General features: G+C 40.2%; 1 protein-coding gene across 4 annotated transcripts in view; it reads left to right on the top strand.

Moving 5' to 3' along the window:
* The window catches only part of SERGEF (secretion regulating guanine nucleotide exchange factor), a 139,767-nt gene that overhangs the window by 14,517 nt on the left and 107,675 nt on the right, over positions 1-17,575 (top strand). For 3 of the 4 annotated variants that reach the window (XM_066320844.1, XM_066320846.1, XM_066320845.1), the window contains exon 9: positions 13,361-13,518. In XM_066320844.1, the coding sequence (XP_066176941.1) occupies positions 13,361-13,518 (158 nt within the window). Of the gene's footprint in view, positions 1-13,360; positions 13,519-16,520; positions 16,926-17,575 lie in introns of those variants that run through there. The other variant, XM_066320847.1, reaches the window with a different exon arrangement.

Here is a 17,575-nt window from a genome sequence, read left to right as displayed (position 1 = left end):
GTTAGTGACCTACACAGTAAAGTAGAAATCATCTCCTTTTTTTTTTTTTTTTTTTTTTCCTGAAGCAAATGACAGTGTGTCCCTCCAAGCACCAAGAGCAAAATGAGATAATATTTCTAATGATCTTGTTTGAGTCATTAACCTTTAGCATTTCAGTCTTTCACAGAGGCTGAAGTTGCACTTCTCGGTGCCTTTTCTGATGGCAGTCACAAGGTAAAGCTCTTGAGCTTTGCTGGCATGTTGTGCAGCTGCAGGGAGGTGAAGAGGAAGGACGTGTCTGGCACCCGAGCAGCACAGCCTCAGCCCACTAGAGGTCCTTTCCAGTTTGCACTTGAATCCAGGCTCTGCAGCCTTCCTCTGGAAAGCAAACTTTCTCTACCTTGGGTTTTTCAGCAGTTCCCTAGGGCAGCAAATGCTAATTTGTGTATATGCATATATATAATCTTTTTTTGTTGTTTTAATGCTTGTCTTTTTTTAGACATGGCAGCCGAGAGTTTGAAACTGGAGCCCTACATGAGGTAGCTCTATGCCATTGGAAGGAAGCTGGGGTTTGGGAATAGAAGTGAAATACTGAAAAATAACTTAATCAAAACCTCCAAATCAATAGGTACCCATGAACTTCTTTGAAGCAGAACCTGGGTTCGAGAAATGAGTGTTCAAAAAAGAAAATCCTTTGTACACCTGCCTCGGAGGTCAATTTTGAAGCTTCAGGACCTTTTTTTTTTTTTTTTTTTTTGTATGTACGTGTGTTATAACCTCTTTTACTAGTGGGAACGGTGTTGTGGACTTAAGTAATGTAACTGTTCAAATTTGACAGAATTTTCATCTTTAAAAGCATTCAGAAAAACATGTAGCTTTAAAATGTGGAACTGGTATAGATTTTGTTCAGGTCATTAGTGGGTGAGATAAGGAATTCATTACTTTCTCTAACTTCCTTTTTTTTTCCCTTTTGGTTTCTGTGGTTGGATTGCTGCACTTTATGGCTACCCATCTATTTAGCAAATGTAATAAACAAGGGTCAGATAAATTAATAAGTATGTGCTTTTGTGCAGGAAATCTGTAAATGTGGTGTTTGTTCTGTTTTCAGTATCCTCCAGCACCAGAGCAACTGTGCAAGAGGACCTGTAGTTTTGTGAGCTGAGAGGGGCACCTTGTAGGCTCTGAGCTATTCCTTGGGGGTTTATTTTTTCTTATTCTTTTTCTCTTAAAGCAAATTAAACTCTTGTAATGGTAATGATGATTTAATTGCATTGAAAACACCTTACCTTTCACAAGTATTGTGAAACCAGGGTACAAAGCTGATACAAATTTTCTTATATGAAGAATAGTTTGGCCATAACTAGTTTCTAGCTCTTCTGACTACTTGCAGCTGGAACTGCTGGCACTATTTAAGCCACTTGCTGTTCTGTTTGACTGTTTCTGTTTTGTTATATGTCAAGCCCTTTCTCCTGAACCACACTGAAATCATTCACATTGTACTTGTGTCTCTGTCAATGTACCTATTTGAAGCTGAAAAGAAGCAAAAGTAAAGGCAAGGGAAAATTCCCTGTTTCTTAGCTTCTGTCATAAGCTGCCTTCAAGCTCCATATTCATAGGTATTAATAGAGAAAGATCCAAATGTGGAACTCACAAGACCACTGTTGTTTGGTTGCTGCTATGACAGACTGGGCCAGACTACATAACTCACCTCCTTTTTTTCCCCTCAGCCTTTAATTCAGCTTGGTGGCTCCCATATGCTGGGGGGTCCCAGCAGGTATCTACAGTGATGCTTTTGTATCAGGCCTGTTATCCAGCAAAAAGAGCATGGACTGAAACATTGGGTTGGGGCGTTCTTCCCTCACCCTCTTCCAGCTGGGAGATTTGAGTTGTGGGGGGAAAAATTTACAATTTCCTTTTAGGCGTTACCATGTCATATGACAGAGTTTGCATGTAGTAAAAGGATGATGGGATTGATTGAAATTTTGGCAACTCAAAGCTCTTAGTGTAGAGAATTGATGTGAAGCACACAACAAACAGTGAGAATTTGCACTTCAGAATTTCTGCAGTTATGCAAGGTGGATGGATATAACATGGTCCCAGACAAACAGTTGGAATCCTTAGAAAGGTAGAAGTGCTTTGCACTCACTTTGTATGGCGTAAGAAGCTGGAACCTGATAGTTGAATTAATGTGCATGGTAACTAATTGCCAAAAACAAGGTATATGTACTCTGCCCTCTTAATTTTATTGGTCTTTGGGAAGTGGCTACTGCATTTTCAAGTAACTTCATTTAAAGCTATGCATTTACTAAGCTAAGCATTTCTAAGCTCAGCTTCTGAAAGCAGCTGTCTGTGTGTGCACGACTTATGCATGAAAGTGCATTGATCTTCCTTAACCTTAGGAGCATTTTAAGGCCATTAAATACTTGTTTTCATAATCTTTAAGTGACATTTCCTGTTTAGTTATTAATTATTCAGGTTTAATGCTCACTAATGAGTCTTACTATTCAAACATAAGTGGTGGGCTTTTTAAGAGCTTAGTGACAGTTGAGTACTTCTGAAAAATGCTACTTTTCAGGAACTCTTTTTTCTTAAGAACCTAGACAGGAACAGGAGAAATATCCATAAAACCTACCTAGATTGTTCCTTTTGTGATTACCTTGAAGTAACTAATTTGAGTAAGGTACTGTAGGATACACAAGAGGCATCAACAGCTGTAAATTTTCAATAACAAGTCTGTAGTCTTGTAGAATGGCTCTGATACTTGGATAGTATGATGAGATCTGCCAAGAGTGTGTGGCTTTTAAAGTATTTTAGTTGTGAGGAATTGTGGTGTGGTAGTTGAAACTGAGGGTGAACTCCCTCTTTTTTGTAGTTCCTGTTTGGACTTAGTTGTCTCTTTGTGTAGCTACGTGTATTCTGTATGGATCCCAAACAGCTGAGATTGACCTCTGCAGGTCAAGGGGAGTTATATTTTCTATGTTGCCTTGGATACACTTTAGGTTTTTGGGATGTTCTGCTGGATTTAAGAGCCTGTGTGGTTCAGGTCTGCTTTCTTCTCTATCCAGTATTTTAGGGCCCACAGTATGTAATAATAAAATAATCACAATGGTTTATTTTGGGGGGGCAAAGACCTGGATGAATAGAAGGTATTAGCATCTGATTCATGCAGGAGAGGAACCCTAGGATGGGTGGGATTTCCTTAAGTGACTCACTCTCTATTTTACTCGGTATCTAACAAAAAGAAAAAAATTCTAAAAAACACTGCGTAGTCAAAGATCTATTCAGGGATAGTGCTTTGTGTCAGCTTTGTGAAGATCTTTTTATTGTGAATACAGGAAATGTTACTTTTCTAGAATTTTCAAAAATTTACCTTTACAAAGCTGCCCAAAACATACTTTAGGAGTATGTTTTCCTGCTTGTCCTTTCCACCCCAGAATAGAAAGCAAGCTGAAAACCAGTTTGGCATTTCTCATCTTGAATTTTGTATCTTGCAGCTGATGGGTATTTTGTAGGAATTTGCCTGTACACGCATTTCAGGCTTGTCCCTGCTAATGACACAGCTGCCTGGAGCTGATGCTGTTCATTGAGGAGAAAATGGACACTAAAACACCCAGAAGTTAAGGTCAGGCTGTGGGGACAATAAAAAGATGGCAGTGTGGATTACTAGATGTTCATGTGGGTTGAAGAATCATCCTGACAAGTCACGCAGTATAAAGGAGGGTGTTAAATCCTGTCTGGTTTGTCTCCTCTTGCTTGTTCACTTTACCAGAGATAAACAGAACACACAACACCAAGAAAACCCCAAAGTAATGTGGCCATGCACGCAGGTAGAAGCTGATAGTTAAAATATAACAAACTTCTGCTGTGTATGATATGAAAATCTGGATAGTTATTTAAAATTTTTTCTAGCTCATCAGAGCAGTGTTCAAACAAAGTTCATGAAAACCTGTTTAAGTACAGGAGAAAACACATGGTTTCTTTAGAGGCTGCCCTATCTCATTGTATTGTGTGAAGCATGAATGGCAGAGTACTGCTTCTTTTGATCAATATCCATTGTAACATCAGAGAAAAGGTATTGAAAAAACAGGAGCTTTTTGTTCTTCATTGGCGTCCCCTCCTTACTCCTAATGAGAAAAGTTCCCTTATTTCTTCCCTCTCTCACTTTAAAACCTAAGCCCCTCTTAGTAACAGGCTGCATAGCACATCCATACTTATATTACAACCCTGTTCATATACACACTTAGGTGAACCTGAAACAGATGTGCTGGCACTGCAAACAGATACAGGTGTTGTAGCTATCTAGAGGTAGTTTTGGACAGCTACTGCTTCACTGGGTAAGCATCAGAAGTAAATCTCACTAGCAGCATTCCCTCTTGGCTGGGAATTTCAGATTCTTTTACAGGATGGACTTGCATTGCATTCATTAGTAATATATTTAAAATGTTCCTAAATTTTTAGACATGCCCCGTGTTCTATGCCTGTAGCTCTGAAATGCAAAAAACACCTCACAATGTTGAGAGACACAGGAAGTCAGGAGTCTGGAAGGGTACTCTGCTAGCTGGACAGTGTTCCCTTGTAAAAGATGGAGGTTTTTTCCAGGGCATAAGTCGCATTTGGATGCTTTCACCATTATGCAACCATTTACACCTTTGTCCACTCTCTTCCTGCAGTCTCCTTGATGTTAAGCATCTTGCCATACCCAGGTGGAATCTTGTGTTGTGCTTTTATTTCTTCCTCCACCCCCTTGCCCAACTCTTAAACTTTCTTGTGGGTGGAGGGAGAAATTGGGATATTCCAGGGAGAATACATCACCTTATTGCTCATTATTCATCTCTTGACTTCAAAGAGTATGAATTTTCCTTCCCATCCTCTTTTAGACTGTTTTGTTCCTCCTGTCAGTGGGAACGCTGCTCATTATTTGAGGTGCACAGCCCACTCTGTCTTAGTCAATTGTAGTTGCTCTTATAATGATATTCTGACTCTGAACAAGGCGGGTGATCTCCTGGGAGGCCCTGGAGGTGCCATTGTTGGGTTTGTGGTACTGTTCTCTTCTTTGTACTTTATTTCTTAAGAACAGCACGTAGTTAGGGTTGATCTCCATTGGATATAGAACTCGGCTGCTTCTGGAGTGACTGAGGAAGTTCAAGCTTCCACTTAGCAAATCCAAGGACTGCTATTCTAGCACTTAATTTCTGTAACGCTTTCTATTTTTTTGTAGACATTGTGACTCTTCAGAATCATGCATGTCAGACTCATCTGAGGCTTGTTACCTAGTGAAATCTCTTGTGCAACTGTTCTCTGATTATTGGGAGTGCATCTTGTGGACAACAGTGAAAAAGCCCAGTTCTCTTTCAGTATGCCATTCCAGAGCATTTCTTTCACTTTTTCTGTGTCTGCCTTTCCACAGCACGCCCTTGAGTCTTTTGACAAGGTAAATATTAACATTGAGAACTTAATTACCTTCCCTTTGTTTATCTCTTGCAGACACATGCCTGTTCCTTCTGAGGCTCACATGCCTGTGGGATATTGAGAGTAGCAGGATCTTGTGTTAGGCAGATTCACAAATGTTTGCAACATTGCAGCTAGAGGGAATGCTTTTCATAAAATGATCTAGAAAACATGCCTATGTTGTAATTTGTAAGCTCTGAATAAGAGTTTCTGTAGCTCTGTACTATGTTAAGTCTAATGGACTTAAACCAGGACCTGGACCTTGCCTCAAAGGGGATAAACATCTAAACAGTCCTTTTACAGACAAAAGATTAGGAAATCAGACACAAGGAAATAATTGGAAACAAATAAAAGTACATGCAGCATATTATGATAGTTCAAGAGTGTTGTTTTTCCCAAATGGTGCCCAGAAAGAGCTGCCTGTTTCTTCAGCTTTCTGAGGAATGTTAGAAGAAGAGTTGCTCAGCTGCAGAAGGAAGGAAATTCCAGGTTAGAGAGGCCTGTATGGAAGAAAGCATATAACAGTGCAGAAGGGCATGGAGATATAAATATAGAATGTCAGTAAAAGTGTGTGACTCATACTGCTGTAGTAGCATAGTGCAGAATTTATTTGCAGAAGTACTGAACAAAAACCCTATGGTATACTATGATGCATTTGCAGATAGTTTTCCATAGCTGGTTAATGTTTTATGCATCTTGCTTTTTTTGAGACATCACCAAATTGTGCTTTGATTTTCTTTTTTTTTCTGCTTTTTGTTAGGACTTTGTTTTTAGTTGAAGAGTTAAGTCCTCTATTGAACCTTGAATGCAGCAGTTCTTCTGTTTGCTGGGTAGAGATGAGATAGATTTGTTTTTAATCATGTAACTAAATTTAGCCAGCAATCTGCATTTTAAGGCATTGCTATTAAAAGTCTAAAAGTGAGATATGTATCATAGTTTGAATTTGAAATAAGCCAGAGGCACAGCTGGTGAGGCAGTCATGACTCTAATCATGGGTGGAGGGAAATAAGGAGGGAATTTATTCACCTTGCAGGATGAATGCTAAGTCTGATAGGTGGTTTAAAATCCCACCCTTGCCCCCAGCCCCCTTCCCCAGCTTTGTTTCACAATTGCATGGATTTCATGACGTCCCCCCATTTCCTTTTTTAGTCAAGATAATATATCTTTTTGATATCAGCAATATGAACACAACTTCACATGCATTTGAATTGTTTTAGTTTTTTTCTTCAGTTTTATTCGGAGTTTTGTAGGGTATTTCATATTTCCAGTCTCTCCTCTGAAAGGAAAATGGCCGGTATCCCATCTGACACGTAAACCCATCTAAAACCTGAACCAGAGACAAGACTTCCAAGGCATCTAGAAAGTCCTGGAATTTGCCACATTCAAAGTTATTGTTCAGTCTTTCATAGCAGTGGACCATGCTGTTAAGTATGTGAATAATCCCAATAACAGTATATGCCCATCTTGAGACATAACTTGGTGTAACTATGGAGGCGAAAAAGGAGTATGGCTGTTCTTTAGTGAATGAAAATCAAAGTTGTTTAGTTGTTTAAAAATGTCCAAAAATGGATCTGTTGGTAAAGTGCATGACAAATTTAGTATGTCATTGAAATGGCAAGTTATGTCTAGTCTATCATATGGAATATTAAATTGAGTTAATGTAGCACTGTCTTTACCAGTATTTGCTGTAGCCAAGCTCCCATTTCCCAAGGTTGTTTTCCAGCCAGATCAATTCCTTGGCTTGATTTACCTTCCCTTTCACAATTAATTCATACACAATGAATGCAGGTAGCCTAGTGGGGAGAAAACTGTTTTGGTCCAAAGTTACTTGGTGTAAACTTTTGCTGAAGAAGCTTTCATTCTGTACTTTGAGTATTTTAGTCTATGTTCAGCAGTCCTGGTGTCCTCTTTTGGCGAGTCTAACACATCCTCAAAGCTTCACCTGCTTAGCTGAGTATTTTCCATTCTATTTCCATTCTATTCTTGTGTTCATACCAGTTCTTGGGTGTTCAATATTTTGATGTCACCAGAAGGCTCTGAAAGGAGATGGGATGATTGTCTCCTTTTTTTTTCCCGCCCCCACAGCAGTAGGAATGGGTCACAGTGAGAAGCCAGTTGTTTGCTGGATCACAGATGAGTCTCTGATGGTAGTGAAGTGAGATCTTGTCGATTTGTCTTGCCCAAATGCCTGTGGTTAAATTTGATCACCAGGTTTGGGAGTATCTTGGGATGACAGGAATCTTTGGCATACTTAGTGAGTATAGGGGTTCTAACTGGCAAATCCATAGCTGTTACAGGAGGACTGGTGATGCCCTTATGGTTCTCTTCCTGTGGCATTTGTGGCCTCTTGTTGCAGGTTTAAATCTCTTCATAGGGTGCTTGGAAACTCTTGTGAACTGCAGCTTGTGGTGTGGATGGTCTATGGACTATTCTGAACCAGCTGTGTATTGCAGCCTGTATTGCAAAAGGCTGAAAGTAGCAATGGAAATATTTCTTTTCTATTGCTGTCATCCCTGAAATGCTTTTGCTCCTTTGTTTGAACTTCCCTGATGAGGCTTGACCTCAGTACTCTGCATAGATTGGTGTTTTAGTGATACATTCTTAATAGCTGTTACGAATGAATATGGAAAAAAAATTCAGGAGTGCCCTATTGTATGAAGTTGCAGCAGTTTGTAAGGAGGTCATGGGAAGAAGATGTGTGAAGATATGTGGACAGCTCTGGTATGCTGAATGCCTGTGTTAAAAGGATCAGGGGGGCATTTAAACCTTTGTCAGGACAGATTATCCCGTGTTGTACTGAAGCAATGCAGAGGTACAGGTGTTGGGCTGCAGGTGTGCTGTTGCCTGGTTTCCAGCTGCTAAATTAAAGCTGTCTTCAGCCAAGAAGGAATTAAGGATGTATGGATGAATGTTTTTCTGTTAGGTTGCCCTGCACAAGGACTGTTTCTGGGTTGATGAGGAAGTTTCTCAGAATGGGTCAAGGACATCAGTGATTTTCTAAAGGACAGCAGAGATCTGTAGATGTGGGAGAAGTGTTACTCTGTATAGGGCAGGGAGGAGGCAAGAGGCAGCCTCTGAATGTCAATTTTTAATGCCTGCTCCTGTTAATTTTCATGTGAAAGGAGGCATTAGGAATTTTTTATATAGAAATCCATATTTCAAGCCTGAGATTAAGAATTCAGTGTGAATATCCAGAGTTCATTTGAAAAGTAATCATTAATGCAGCCATGAACTGAGATAGCCTAGATGAACTCTTTCATCTAGTATTTATGAAGGATGGTTCAAAGCTTGCCTGGGTACCAAATAGACACTTCAAGGAGATAACACTAGTGCATGATATTATCCTAAAACAGGAAAATTGATATAAAGGTAAATGTGAGTCTAGTGACAATAAGTAAATTTTAATGTGTCTATTTGTCTGTTGTATTTTACTGAGAAACAACCAACTTGTTTTTAAAACAAATGTACTTATTTTTTTATTGCTAATTCCACTTATGTGGCTGAGCTGAGCAGATTGATTAAAAAAATGCTAAAAGGGAAAAATTGCACACTCTACAGCCTCAGTAGCAGTACAAAACAGCACAGGAAAAGCTACTGTCAGGAAGGAAGGAACTAGAAGTGCTTTATGCAATGTTGCCGGATTTGCACTACTCTGAAGGCTATGAACTTGTAATTTTGAGGACATTCTCAGCTGTCTGTGCTTTGTTATACACGAGGACAGAAGGATGATGTGAAGAAAATGCAGAGGAGCCTTTCAGAGAGTGGTTTGTATTCAAGCCCTTGAATATGTATGTACCTTCATCTGTATTCTGTGAGGGACATGAGCATGTGTTTTGGGTGATTTGCTGCTGTGTGTACATTGATGCAGACTGCTGTGTCTACAGTTCAAAGAGCACGAGCAAACCAGATCTGCATGATCATGTAGAATCTCAAACAATGCAGCATACTGTTGTTTGTGTTGTTTACTTAAGGAGCTGTCAGAAAGTTTTTCTTAAAAATCTTCTCTCCTTTGTCTTTGTTTTTCAGTGTTCTGAACTCCTGTACTGTATGATTCATTCAGGTTGTAAACTGGAATAACACAGGATGCATGAATTTCTATCTCTTAGTCCTTAATTCCAAATGGTATTGAACCCTCTGGACTTTATGTGATGTAGCATTTGCCTGGTGAAAAAGTGAACAGTTTCTCTGTAGTCATCTGGGACAATGTGGATGTTCACAGTATAGGAGCTGAAGTGCTTTTTGGAATTGGAGCCTCCATGCTCAGAACATGGCAAGATCCAGGTCTTAGGAAGCATTCTTAGTATTTTAGAAGAACTGCAAAAGCTTTTCAATATTGTATGCTTCTTTCTACACAAGTTGTAGGCATAACTCCTGCCATTTGTGTCCCCTCTTCCTGCATAGAGTCTTGTATGAAATACCGCGTTTTCTGATGTCTCAGCCACTTACATGGCTGATGTACTCTGTCCAGTTGACTCATCACTGTGTATGTTTTCTTGACTTCTAATTAAAATCTGTCCTAGTCTAATATTAGACCAACACTCCTTGTTATATCACCCTTCATTCTTAAGTAATTCATCCTGCAACCTCCTTACTCTGTATGACTAATGTCTTTTTCTCAAATATTCTTAGAACATTTTAAAATATCATCTATTTTATAAGCAGCACAGTAGCAATACCTCCCATTACAATTGCTCAACACCTTCTGTCATAGCTCAGTGCTTTCTTTTCCTTAGGATTTTGACGAGACTTTAACCTTTGGCGGAATTTTCCATGCATTGGTGTTTGCCTCAGCCTGAAATTTCCACTTGAGACTGGGGTGTTTTTTTTGTTTGTTTGCTGAAAGTATAATCAGTATTTCACAGAAAATGCGCATCTAAATCAGCTTCTGTTAGTTTCTCTCACAGAAAAGACAGATTTATGTACTTTGAGGTTTTTTTTTTTTTGGTTTTTTTTTTTTTTTTTTTTTTTTGTGGTTTTTTTTTTTTTTTTTGGTAAAGGATTCCTAGATAGCTGTCTTTTGGCGAAAAATAGGAATTATTGACTATTAGCAGGAGTCTGAGCATGGAGTGGGGAATGCTCAGCAAACAGGAACAAATCTGGGGAAGCAATGTGTCTCAATAATAACCGAGAACTGCATTGATGAGCAGTGAGAAGGAACTGGTTGCTTAACTAATCTTTGGGCATTCAAGAAATTCTTCCTAAAAGCAAAAATTAATTTTTATGGCATTAATATTTTTTAGTTAATGTTATCTCTGCTTGTGTACTAATAATCACCTGAAACTCATTTCCCTTATTGTGGCAAAAAGGAAAAAGTTAATTGCAGTGGTCTGGGTAATCGGAAGTGTTTCACATTAATGTTTTACAGAAATAGTTTACATTCTGCTAAGGGTTCTGTTTGGTTTTTTGCATGTCTAAGTGATTCTTTGCTGACTTGTCCAGTGAAAGAAAATAGAATCTGTGGATGGCAGTGTTTTGTTGTAGCTAAGCATTGTTGCTGTTTTAATCCTTCATATATGCTTGCAGTTTTCAGTTCCACCGGAGCAGTACCCTGGTACTCCTGGGATGATTTTTGTTGTGTCAGTGGCTGGTGTTTCTTGTTCATTCTGGGTCCAGACAGAGCACCAGATTCATTTGAAGAAGGGGCTTTTCCCCCCACAAGGTTACGTTGAGAGAAACCTTTGTTGCCCCTGAGTACGGATGGTGCTGCAGACTGTGAGGATCTGGCTCTGTATTATCAATTCAAAGCTTGCCTTTTCAGAGGCCTTGCAGCTTGTTGATGTTTTTGCCTGTGGCACTTGATACTTCTGGCTTCTGCGAGCTGAAATGCTTTAATTCAACTACAGTCCTTGGGATCAATACAGCAATGTCTGGATAGGGCTTGAGGGCCTGTGGTGTATTAATGGTCCAACTAGATGTTAAAAAAATTCTTTCTGGCTTTAGATTTCATAAAACTCAGTTTCAGTTCCTGTAGTTAATATAAAATAGAGCCTGCCTATTCTTTCCCTGTCCACTAATAGGGTTCTGTAGAAGTGCAGTAACCTGGTCTGATGTAAAAGCCTGAAGCCTAGACTATATTTGAATTTGTTATGTACATTTTTGCAGCTGCAGATATTTTTAGCAGCGATCTATATAAATTGCGAAGTAAACATACTAACTTCAGAACAAGCATGTTTTTTAAACCTCAAACTGTCTTCCTAATCTAAGATACACTAGTAGTTCTCCTAATGAAATTTATTTTTATCCTTTAACCTAACAAAATATAGTTACTATGTTAAAAGTCCTCACTTGTGTTGAATGTAGTATGTGGCTCTTTTCAGCTTTTCCCTGAACTGAAAGGAAGCTGCAAAGGAAAAAAAAACTTTATGCCCTTGAGACAGAAGGACAACTAATTTTATCACTTAATTATTTTAGGGGAAGCATTATCAGTGAACTGAGAGAATGCATCTGAAAAACTTGCAGTGATTGGAGTAAAAGATACCACCGCCAGCAGATTTCCAAGGAAAATGCCTATACTTCTCCTGTATATGAGCTGAGTTTTCCAGTTCATTTACAAAATGCATTATCACCTTAAACTCCACAAACCAGCAGTGTCCGCTTGTGTCCCTTTCAAGACAGTTTAACAGCACCCTAAGGAAAAGGGAGGCGTAAAGGTTTCCAGGGGTTTGTGTTTTGGCATCTGTTTAGAAACCTCTTAGTTGTCACCTTTGGGTGGTGTGGCTGTATCCCCTGCACCTGACCCCTCTGTGGGGTGTGCTGTGCTGACTGACAGGGTGTGTGTGCAAGCTGACTTGCTGGGCTGGATGTATTTTCCCCAGATCCACATCTTTTGGCCTGTAAATGTGATGATTTGAATTCAGCTGTGAAGAGCAGTTTGAGGCTTGGTGGAACCATGTACATAACTCAAGGTCATTGCTGGTTTCTTTCTGGGCTGGAATGTGGGTTGATGCTTCTGGTTAAAACCAAGTTGAGGGCTTTACCTTATGCTGTGTGTCTGTAACATTTTTAATTGGAATCCCAGAAGGGACAGCTTTTCATGGCTTATCTGCAGGGACCTAGTCACTTCATTAAGAAAATAAAGCTGTCGCTTTGTATGATTTTCTTCCTTTTTTTAAAGTTCAAGGAAAGCAAAGGTAAGAAGGGTGTTTATGGATGTTATCCATACAGGAGAATGGTGTTTTGGCTGTCAGTCCTGCAGCACTACACTTGGAATAATAACCCTTGGAGAGAAGGGTGAGCTGTATAGTGCTGATTTCATTTGATTTCATTTGAAGTTACCTTTCCTTGCCCAATGTGTGATTCCTGTGAAAACAAACCGATGCATTTCCAATGCTTTATGGCAGCTGTGCTGGTGTTCCTGACTAACCAGCTGTCTCCTGAGGACTATAGCTCTGCTAACAGTAGTGACAGAATGTAACTCCTATCAGGAAAACATAAAAATCTGTTAAATGCAGGTCATGCAATGACTTGTCTATGGCAGAGAACAGGAATAGAAAATAATTCTCTTTTCCATAATCTTTTATGTGTCAGAATAAGCTGTTTTGTTTGTGCTTCCATTAACCTAAAATATGTCCTTTGTGTAACCAAAGTGTATTTATTGTATGCAGAATATCCAGGCTACACAGCTTTACTGGCATGGTTTATTTACAGCCCAGGCCACCATCCAGATGTTATTCTGCTAGAAGTGAATTTAACGAAGAGTGAGTAGCTCCATAGAAGTATAACACAATATCTTGAGCTAGTTTTTAATGTTTTGTGGTTTTTTAAATTATTTTTTTATTTTTTTTAATTTTTTTTTTCTTTCTCCCAGAAATAAGTTTTCTTAGGCTTTTGAAGCTGTAGATAAGATGCATTAAAAAGTTCTGGTTTTGAATTGGCATCCACATGTTTTGGGAGCTTGGTGAATAAGTAATCTTGAAATGTGTTTTGTGTTTAGAAGCTGGCAAGGTGTTCACCTGGGGCAGAGTGGACTACGGGCAGCTTGGAAGGCAGGCAGTGGTTCCCGGTGAGCAGCAGAGCACAGCATCTGAACAGTGCTTGGAGCTGTTGTGTAACACCCCTGTCCCGGTTCCTTGCCTAAATGGAGCATCTCAGGTAAGGAAGAAAATTACCATTTCCATCCCTCCTGCCTTTTTTTTTTTTTTTTTTTTTAAATAATAAAATAATCAGAACAGTTTCCTAATAGAACCCTCCCAAATGCTGCAGCACAAGCCCTTGCTTGCTCTTCCTGTAAGCTAATAAGATTCAATTATTTCATTTAAAAGGCTTCTGCATTCAGGAACTGGTTTTTTTCCTTGGTGGTGTCAGCTTTAGCAAAAGATTCCAAGTTCTCTCAGGTATCAGTGTGTGCAGGTGTAAGTTGTGCCTGCAGTGCAGCTGAATAGAGGAGGTGGGGCTTTGCCCAGGTGCAGCAGTAATTTTGCCTGAAACTCCAGACCAGCACCCCACAAAACACAGCTGGTGATCCCTCTGGTACCAGGGAGGGCTTGCACAGCCATATAAACAGTTCTCCTGGCTTGCATTGCAGCTGAGGAGAGTGGAAATTCCCAGTACTGTGGGGGCAGGAAGAACTTGTGATGTGTTTGAGACATGTGGTTGATGGCTGATCCAGAACTTCTGCCCACTGTGCATACTCTTGATCTCTTGTGCTCCTTGAGAAGTCTCCAGTCGGAGTTGTAGGGTGAGTGAAGAAGGGGACGTGTTCAGGAAAACAGAGATGGGGGAGCAGGCACAAAGTGGGCTTTGTTTAAAGTGCACAGATTAATGATCTGTCCAGGTGCCACTCTGAGTGGAGTCATCCAAGGCAATAAACTTGAGCGAGGTATTAAAGAGAACCTGTGAAACTTCTGAAGAGTTGCCTTGTTCTAAAACAGGCTGAAGAGTTTCAGTCAACCAACCCAAAGGTTCTCCAGCCACATGGCCCAAGTTGCAGAGGGCAAAGGCAGGAACAAGGAGAGTGAAGCCCTGCTTACTCTCAGAGAAGGCCAGGTTTGAGACCATTTAAGGAATTTGAAGGTGCACAAGTCCATGAGGCCTGATGTGGTACATCTGTGGGTTCTGAGGGAACTGACAGAGCAGTTGGCTAGGCCACCATCCATCATACTTGAGAAGCTGTGACAGTTTAGTGAAGTTACCACTGGGAAAAGGGAAACATAACCCTGATTTTAAAAAAGGGAAATAAGGAAGACCTGGGGAACTGCAGATTGGTCAGTCTCACCTGTGTGTCTGGCCAGATCATGGAACAGATCCTCCTGGAAAGTATGCTAAGGCACATGGAAAAGAAGGAGGTGATTGGTAACAGCCAACATGGCTTCACCACAGCAAATCTGACCACCAGCCTGACAAATCTGTTGGCCTTCTATGATGGGGTTACAGAAATGGTGGATGAGGGAAGAACAACTGACATCATCTACCTGGACCTGTGCACAGCATTTGACACTTTCCCACATGACATCCTGTCTTTAAATTGGAGAGACATGGAATTGATGTGCAGGTGACTCAATGGATAAAAAACTGGTTGGATCTTTGCACTCACACGGTTGAGGTCAGTGGCTTGATGTCCACCTGGAGACCAGTGAGGAGTGGTGTTCCTGAGGTGCTGGTATTGGGATCAGTGCTGTTTGTGAGTGACAGGGAAAGTGGGATGGAGGGCACCAGGAGCAAGTGTGCCACTGGCACCAAGCTGTTCTGTGTGGATGACACACTGGAGGGAAGGATGCCATCTTGAGGGACCCCTCTGGGGCCCCAGAGCCCATGATGCTGCACTAATGTTCAGTCACTTTTAACTCCCCTGAGTCTCAGACAACTTTCTTACCCATTTTGGCACAGGTGTCCCTACATTTTGTCATCAGTTATGTATAGACAGCTCCATTTCTGAATCTGCTTCAACGCTGTTTTTCATCTGTGCTGTGTGCAGTGTCTCGAGTACCTTGTTCTGTTATCTGTTGGACAATACAAAGCCAAGGCAGCTGCAGCTTTTGGACAGTGGAACTTACCTGTGGCAGGACAAGTGATCCATGAAAGTGAAGGGATGTATTCAGATACATTCCTTGAAAAGAAAGAGAATCAACAATCTCATCTTTATTCTGCTGCCCTCAGCACTGTTCCTCCTTATAGACCTATGAGAGACCTGATTTGGGTGATTAGCAATGGCAGTGTTCTGGAGCAGACATCATTCTTTGCAGAGATAACAGCACAAAGGTGACTTAAGAGAATCATCTGCATCCTAGGATACAAAAAAGGAAAAACACATAATAAGGACCGAAATTGTTTCATTTTAAGATTATGCCAAAATAATGCCAAAGCTTGAATTTACACTTGAAAATGCATTAAATCACAGTATGTAGTCTATGTAGAGTGAGCTGTTCTTTGTTAACACACAAGCTACCCCTTTTTCCATTTGTTGTCATCTGGAGACAGGACTTGATTTGAGAGCTGGATTGAAAGGAATACAAAGATGAGTTCTTTTCCATGTTTACCTTGAATTAACAATTCCAATTTTTGTGTTTAATGCAGAGAGACAGTTTAACAGTTGAGGATTATGACTGATGATTTTTTATTCATGGTCTATTTTTATAAATCACTTTTAATGATTCAACTGAATTTTTGGCAAAGCTGTGGTCTGCTGATTGCCTCTGCACTTCAGTTAATATTGTTAAAGCCAAAGTGGAGAAACTAATCTAAGGATTAGAGGACAGTATAAAAGACGCATGAGTTTAGCTCAAGGACAGCGCAGTAGTTTTAACCTCCTGTGTTGCTCCTTGTATCCATGCCCATGGCTTGCCTACTTTCTCCACCAAAGACCAGGGATTCTCCTTTCTTTGAACTGACACTGTTATAATGTGTGTCTGCCACTTCAAAACCTGATTTTTGAAGTGTTGTGAGTGACCTGTTCCATTGTGAGTTTGACTTCAACTGGAAACGTTGACCTTCAGCAATAAGAGCACTTTTTTCCTTTAAACTGAAGCAAAGGAGGAACAAAAGCCTGAGTTTTAGATAATTATCCACTCATCTGAGGTTGTCTTCCTGGCAGGTTTAAAAGTGTGGAGGTTTCTGGTGTTGAATGTGCTTAAAGTTGTTTCATTTTGCCACTGCAGGTCTATTTGCTGTTTTCTTCTCAGTGCTTTGGTGCCTAACCAACATGGCATAGGCCAAGGCACTGAGAAGTTGTTGTGTGAGGCATTTTGCAGGCAGTGCTCTTCTGTTGTGGGGCGTCCTTGATGGCTCCTCTTCTCAGAACATCTGACTCATCTGATGTGCATTCATCCACTGCTCTTCAGATGAAAGGACAATTAAATACAAATGGCCCGAAATATGATGAGTCTCTGTATTTAGTAAATGCTACAAAGATCTGGTTTAATGTTTCCTCCTTGTCCAAGTGCTTTTCCAGCCTGTTTGATATTTTTGGCTTTAATAGCTATCGTTCTAGTGTTTATGGTATGTTCAGCATGTCATTCACATTGCAGCAAACATTTGCTGCAGCAATAAACAAGTGAGAAGTGTCTGTGCAGTGCTGAATGTTTCTTGCTAAGCTGGATGGAAGGAAGGGCTGCAGTTGTTTTGGATATGCATGGCCTCACATGGAGCCATGTTTTCATCATGTCTTTTTCTACTCAAAGCAAACTGTGCTAGATCACAGTTTTCTGAGGAGGGATCTCTGACATTTCAGTTAGGAAATTAAAAAATAACCATCACTCGTCTTGAATCTTGCATGATGGATGAAGCTACCAGTTCTGTCAGGGAATGAAAATAACTAATAGACTCATGACAACATGTGCCTACTGTGTTTATCCTCATCCTGCTCTGCTCCATGGTTCCAATATGCATGTTCATCCTGTGCAATGCAGGTTGCTGTGGATCCTCTGTATGGTTCCTTTCTTTCAGGGCATGACATCATAAATACCCACGTTCTCATGGTGCTTTGCAGTCAAAGTTTATTGCTGTTCTTTTCAGTGCAGTTGCAGTAAGATACCGTTTTTGTTTAGGTGTTTGAAGGATAGCTTTGGTTTTAGCATATTCTTGTTTTTCTTCGTTCCCCTGTTCACGTTGCAAACTATTAAGCAGCTACCTAGGAGAAAAAGCTAAGATATCTGTATGATGACAATTAATTGCTTATATAACTGATAAACTAATTTAGACATTATTAGCTTAA

This window comes from Sylvia atricapilla, chromosome 6 (assembly GCF_009819655.1).
Source record: "Sylvia atricapilla isolate bSylAtr1 chromosome 6, bSylAtr1.pri, whole genome shotgun sequence".
NCBI classification, from domain to species: domain Eukaryota; kingdom Metazoa; phylum Chordata; class Aves; order Passeriformes; family Sylviidae; genus Sylvia; species Sylvia atricapilla.
This window is presented reverse-complemented; position numbering and strand designations above follow the sequence as displayed.